General features: G+C 37.8%; 1 protein-coding gene across 2 annotated transcripts in view; it reads left to right on the forward strand.

The window, feature by feature from the left end:
• Positions 1-5,480, forward strand: part of PARP4 (poly(ADP-ribose) polymerase family member 4) — a 48,911-nt gene extending 43,431 nt beyond the window's left edge. For both annotated transcript variants that reach the window (XM_087937131.1, XM_087937132.1), the window contains exons 34-37: positions 1,139-1,213; positions 1,767-1,869; positions 2,951-3,080; positions 5,238-5,480. In XM_087937131.1, coding sequence (XP_087793257.1) covers positions 1,139-1,213; positions 1,767-1,869; positions 2,951-3,080; positions 5,238-5,367 — 438 coding nt within the window. In that variant the 3' untranslated portion in view covers positions 5,368-5,480. The remainder of the gene's footprint in view (positions 1-1,138; positions 1,214-1,766; positions 1,870-2,950; positions 3,081-5,237) is intronic.
• The last annotated feature ends 1,277 nt before the right edge of the window (positions 5,481-6,757 follow it).

Consider the following 6,757-nt stretch of genomic DNA (forward strand, 5'->3'; position numbering starts at 1 on the left):
GGTTCAAGAAAATTTATGTGAATAACATCATCTGGGTCCTCCCAAACCGCAACCATGAGTTTTCCTACTAAAGCCTGTGCTTTGAGTACTGGGTTTTCCGGTAAAATTTTGTGATAGTGTTCCATGTACTGACATTTAATTTATTGATCATAAGATAAGCCTGTGGTTTGTCAAGTATTATGATGCTATGGAAGTTTCCATATAAGCTTCCTTCAGAAACAATAACAACAGAGTCTGTTATCACAACCACCTTCCACCAAATGAAGTGAAAGAACAGACACTAAAGAATATCAGGGTTTCTAGTACATCCATCCTTCCGAGTTCGGTAAAATGAGGACCCATTTTACCCATGGGTCCAACATGCTGACTCTGTATACCGTTTAGGGAGGGCTGTAAAACACTATGAACCAGTACATAAGTCTAAGTGCTATTACTACCATCTGGGGGCTTATAACATTGGAGGCATTATTTTTCACTCACCCTTTCTAATTTTATTTCCCAAAGTGATTCATGCTTTTTTTTCATAGTATATTATCAGTTGACAACAAAATAAATTTGTTCTTGATTAAAGGTGAATCATGAAATCCATACTGAAAATAGCACTGATCTTATAATTTAATTATGTTTGAGGAATAAAGGTAAAGTTTTCCCTCACACATAGGTGCTAGTTGCTTCCAGCTCTAGGGGGTAGGTCTCTTTTCCATTACAAAGCCAAAGAGCCAGCGCTGTCCGAATACGTCTCCATGGTCATGTGGCCAGAATGACTAAATGCCAAAGGTGCATGGAACGCTGTTACCTTCCCACCAAAGTGGTCCCTATTTTTCTACTTGCATTTTTACATGCTTTTGAACTGCAGGGTTGGCAGTGCTCATTTATAAATAAGAATTTATAAAATTCTTAGAGAACACGAGAATTGTAACTAGTAGAAATCTTTCCTCTGCCACATCCAACAGGTTTAATTTTTGACAAGAATGCTTCGGATTGCTCCTTTTCCTGCCTTCCCACTTATACTTTAGTGGTATGAAATGACCACTTGGAGATTATTCTGCAAAATTGTTTATGTTCAATATTTTTAATCCTCTTTCTTCAAAATCTGTTGTTGCGTACTTTGATTGTCCACCTTCCCATGAATTTGCAGGATACAGTCCCCAGATCATTGAGGGCACCCTTAAGTTCTGTTGACTGGCCTCAGCTCTTCAAGCTTCAAAATCAGGTACTACTGTATTTGTATTTGATGAAAAAATATGATTCAGTTTTAAATAAGCATATATCGGTTTACATTTGGTTCAATTTCCAAGTGTAACCTACTTTGTCAAATTGTAATTATAAAAAAGTGGGGACATGAGAAGTTATGTTTTAAAAAATTTATTTGGTTGTTTTTATACTTTCTCCATGTGTATGCATATGCATGTGAAATTCCATTTCTTTTCTCTAGGAACATTGAATTACTGGATTATTTCCCATTTTTCTTGCCTAGTGATAAGGGGATTTCTTATCATTATTGCAGATTTTAAAATTATCTAAGTGATATGTTATTGAAGCAGAAATCACAGAAAGGAATGAATTTGGAATGTCTCCCATATTATTATGATTTAAATGGTGTTCAGTGGCGAAAGATGCCTTGTTTTGTATAATATCCATTTGGATAAAGTTTCCTTATTTAGTTATAAGATTGTATCACAAAAATGAAAGGACAAAAATATTGTAACTTTATTTTATAAAACAATAAGTACAATTCTTTCAAATGTTGGCATTTTATTTTATAGGATGGATTTTGGCAACTTACCCCTGAGCTTGGGATGCTTTTAGATCTTGATGTGCATCATTTAATTAATGTTTCACTTGCAAAAAATGGAATTCAGTCACTTGGTAAGGACATTTTCAATCATTTTAACCATATACTTTCCAATGTATCCAGGAAATATAGGCTATTCAGATTCTTTGAGAAAAGAGGATTACTTGTCAAATTTGATTTCAATTAATACTTCTTCCTCATGTGAAAAGTTAGCTATGGTCCACTGTCTGTAATGGACAGTTTATTTGCTTTGGGTTGAAATCGGCTCCTTGGAAAAGACCCTGATGCTGGGAAAGATTGAAGGCAAAAGGAGATGACGAGATGGTTAGATAGTGTCGTTGAAGTAATGTGCATGAGTTTGAACAAACTCCAGGAGACAAGGGAGGACCGGGGGCATGGCATTCTGTGGTCCATGAGTTCACAAAGAGTCAGACATGACTTAGCCACTGAATAACTAAAAACAATAACGCTAGGTAATGAATTTAGTTTGCTGGGGGGGGGGGGGAACCCACATCTATTTTTATGATAAATCTTTAATTTAAAAAAAAACAACTTTATTCCAGGCCAGATTAATAGTTGTCAGTGTTACATCTTTTGGGAGGATATGGAGTAATAACTGAATGTCAATACGCTAAGAATTATAAAAGTTATCCGAACACAAAAAATGCATTGCCATTGTTTTATTTATATAGATTCTTGCAAATCCTGCATTGAAGCTGTGTACTTAAAATTCATGTCTTCTAAAGTGATGATCAACAGACATTGAATTATTTTTTTTCCATGATTTAAATTTCTGACTTGTTGAGGTATTTTCACCTCTTCTTAAAATAACATCAACAAAATGAGGGCACGCTTGATTTGATCTTAGTACAGAGGTGGTATTTCAGTGGGACGCCATCAGCATTGAAAGCTGACTGTGGCAAACTGCTTCTGTATGGTTGCTAAGAAAATTGTAGGGATGTCCATGTAGTTATCCAGAGCTTTATCTGAGGGTATCTTTTCCTTTTTATATCTACAGGGATTGAGGGATGTATATAATCAAGAATTTTGGATATTCAAGATTCATATAAGGCTATGCTAACAAGCACGACCAAGAATTAGCTGTTTAAAATGAAACCCACAAAACTTCATTATTTCATTTTCCCCCCACTCTAGGTACAAAAGGAAAAGAGAAACTGTTACAGCTGATTGCTACCCTTCTAGTGCTCCAGGCTATATATTTCAAACAACTGGAAGGTCTTATCTTCAAATCTCTAATGAAATTGGGAGATTCTCCTCCATCATGGTATACTTGAGAACAAAACACAAAATAACATTCAGGCTATTTTAAAAACATATTAAGTGTTATACCATTCATCTGTAGCTCCTGTAAGAAAAATATATCAATTCAAAAGCAATATAGAAATAACTAAATTCATAATGTCCCCTAAAATTAAAAACTGAGGGATTTTAAGAAAGTCCTGTTTTGGGACCAAGTTCTCTGCCCCATTATATTATTATTATTATTATTATTATTATTATTATTATTATTATTATTATTATTATTATTATTATTTACTATTATTATTACTATTAGAGTGGGTGGCTGGCAGTGTACATATGAAAAGCCTAATCTGTGGCAGCATTTATTTGTCTGAGAAAATCTCACAACTTCTTTGATGGCTAGTAGGCAGTGTACATATGAAAAGCCTAATCTGTAGCAGCATTTATTTGTCTGAGAAAATCTCACAACTTCTTTGATGGCTAGTAGGCATTTAAAAAATAATCAACAGTTGGTTACTGCAGCCTAAATCTTTGTTTGCAAGTGTGTTTATCTTTCACGAAAAAAGCAAAGATCAGCTGGGGTAGTAGATGGCATTTATGTGGGCCAGAATGAAGCAACTGTATCAGTTATCTTTCTGGTAAAAGCATGTTATGTGACTGATTATGGTGAGTGTGGTCACTAGTCTGTGAACAGATGCCTTACCAGGGGTGGGATTCAAATTTTTTAACAACCGGTTCTGTGGGTGTGGCTAGGTGAGAATGGCCATGTGACTGGGTGGGTGTGGCTTAGGGGTTTTTTTTGCAGCACCCCCTCCCCCCCAGGTTTTTGGGCCTTCTGGGCCTCAGGGAAGCCTCCTGGGGGGCATTTTTACTCCCAGAAAGCTCCCCTGGGACTCAAAAAGAAAAAAAAATGGAATCTGGAGGGGGCGCATAGCACACACACACACCGCCTATTTTGGGGCCTTCTGGGCCTCAGGGAATCCTCCGGGGGGGGGACTTTTGCTCCCAGAAGGCTCCCCTGGTGCTCAGATAGAAACCAAATGGAGCATGTGTGTGTGTATGTGTGTGCTGTGCCCCCCCCCCCCATGTTTTGCCTTCCTGGGCCTCAGGGAAGGCTCCTGAGCGAAGCACTAAGACAGGAGGGGAATCCCGGCACAACTGATCATAGGAACAGCTTATGGTCGGGAAGGAGAAAAGAAAGAAATACCTTAAGGAGTGACTGGGCAGGGAAGAACTCAGTGATGTTGGGCGTGCGCATGATATTGTGCATGCACGACAAGAACTGACTCATGCGGGGAGTAGAGGGGCGGGGCCAGCCAGGGGCATGATTTGCCAGTTCTCCGAACTATGCAGAATCATAACAATTGTTTCTATAGAACCGATCGGAACTGGTAGACCACCCCCCCGCCTGCCCCCCCATCCAATAACAGCCAATTCCTAAAATCCAGGGGTGCCTATTAGCCTGCAAAATTTAGCTTTTCCTATATGAGCTGATAGGTAGAAAGTGGTTTTTCATATAAACTAGTTCTAAATCAATCAATCCTTCAATTGTTAAAAGCATTGAAATTAGATCCTGAAATGTTCTGTATCGACTATATTGGGCATTTCTAAACTTTGATTTAAATGTGAATCTTGTTTGGAGATGTATAAGTCTCAGAATAATTTTTAATACAATGTGTATATCATGTTTTTCCTTACAGATAGTCCTTGACTTACAACCATTCATTTAGTGATTGAAGTTACAATGGCACCAAAAAAAGTGACTGATGGCCATTTTTCACATTTATGACTATTGCAGCTTCCCTGTGGTCATGTGATCAAAATTCAAGTGCTTGGCAGCTGGCATATATTTATGACAGTTGCAATGCCCCAGAGTCATATGATCATTTTTGTAACCTTCTGACAAGCAGTCGGTAGGGAAGCCAAATTAATTTAACAACCGTGTTATTTAACTTAACGACTGTGGTTGTTACATAAGGTTGTAGAATGGGGCAAAATTCACTTGACAACTGCTTTGCTTAACAATGGACATTTAAGGCTCAATTATGGTCATAAATTGAGGTCATAAACCTGTATTCCAGATTGAAGTAATGTACTCAGTATGCAGTAATCTGTTTTGCTGTTGCTGTTTTGCAATGAATGTTCTTATCTGTTTTTCTTTTTCCACCACTGTTTACAGGGTACTTAATCCAGTAAGGAAAGCAACTGAGTGGGCAAACAGAACTGACCGTGAATTTGCAGGTATTTGCCAGCGTCTTCAGCTTGGAAAACACTGGGATGATGCCACTAAAAAGCTCCTGGGTATTTAACTAATGAACACAACCTACTTCATGCTGCTGCTTCTCTTAATAATTGAACACTACTAAGTTTGTTCTTGTCTTACTAATGAACATGATTCACAATAAAAGCACGCTATCAATGATTTCCTTATTTAAGATAATAATTATGCTGGTATTCAACTTAACACTTTTTGTTATCTTTATGTATTTCATTATGTGTCCATTGACTTCTCCAATGAATTTGCATGCATGACATGGCCAAAGTAAACCAGACATCTTTTGATTTTGAATTCCAATGATATGTCTGGTTTTATACAAGCAGTCAAGAATATACTTGTATAAATAATATGTGTTCTAAAAACACTATCTAGACAACACTTAGAATATATACAAAGTTTTTTTATTTAGTTTTTTTATAAACTAAAACAATACAACAAAATAACCAAAAACCATAATCATTACAAACATTTTAAAAAGTCTGTGAGAGAGCACACTCAAGTTTCCCTAGCAATGCAACCACTTGGCAGGCTATACCTACATGACAGGATCCTCATCCAGATGGCAAAGCCATGTTTTCCAAGTTAGGGGATAAAATTCCAAAGATTTGGCACCTGTGGCAGAAAAGAATCTCCTCCCTGGAACCAGATGACATTCCTTTGTGAATGGACTCTGCAGTGTGTGCCCTACCTGCCATACCTGATGAGACAGGTAAATTGGATTGGGAGAGGTGAACAATCCCTCAAATTACCCGGCCCCAAGCCACGTGAATTTGGAAATGAAAACATATTTTTTTAATAAGCAATAACAGTATGTTATTTTAGAGCGGGGTTGGTCAATATCCCTGATCAGAAAATGGCATTTTGCTCCAGCTTGCCAACTTCCTGCAGCTAATTTCAGCTTGTTCCTCATTCAGATACAGATGGACAGGTAGTCCTCGACCTACAATGAAAATTTCTATTGAGACATTTGTTAAGTTGCCCCATTTTACCTTTCTCACTACAGTTGTTAAGTGAATCAGTCCAGTTGATTAGTTAGCAACCCAGGTGTTAAGTGAATATGGTTTCCACATTGACCTTGTTGGTCAGGTGGCAAAAGGTGATTGGGGCACTGCAATAGTCATAAATATGAAGCGGTTGCCAAGCATCTGAATTTTGATCACATGATCATGGGGATGGTGCAAAGGTCGTGTGAAAAACGGTCATAAGTTAACTTTTTCAGTGCTGTTTTAACCATGAACGGCCACTAAACGAACTGCTGTAAAACGAGGACTACCTGTATAGGTGGGAAATTAGTTTAAGCTGGGGGGGCGGGGGAATGCACCGTAAAGCCCTCAGCTACCCAAAATTCAAGACGCCGTTCTTGCGTGTTGCAAATCTGGAAAAAATCCAAACTCGCTACTCGGTTATTAAAATCACAGTGT

The sequence above is a fragment of the Pseudonaja textilis genome, chromosome 7, assembly GCF_049901715.1.
Source record: "Pseudonaja textilis isolate UNSWEBS1 chromosome 7, rPseTex1.2, whole genome shotgun sequence".
In the NCBI taxonomy this organism is placed as follows: Eukaryota; Metazoa; Chordata; class Lepidosauria; order Squamata; family Elapidae; genus Pseudonaja; species Pseudonaja textilis.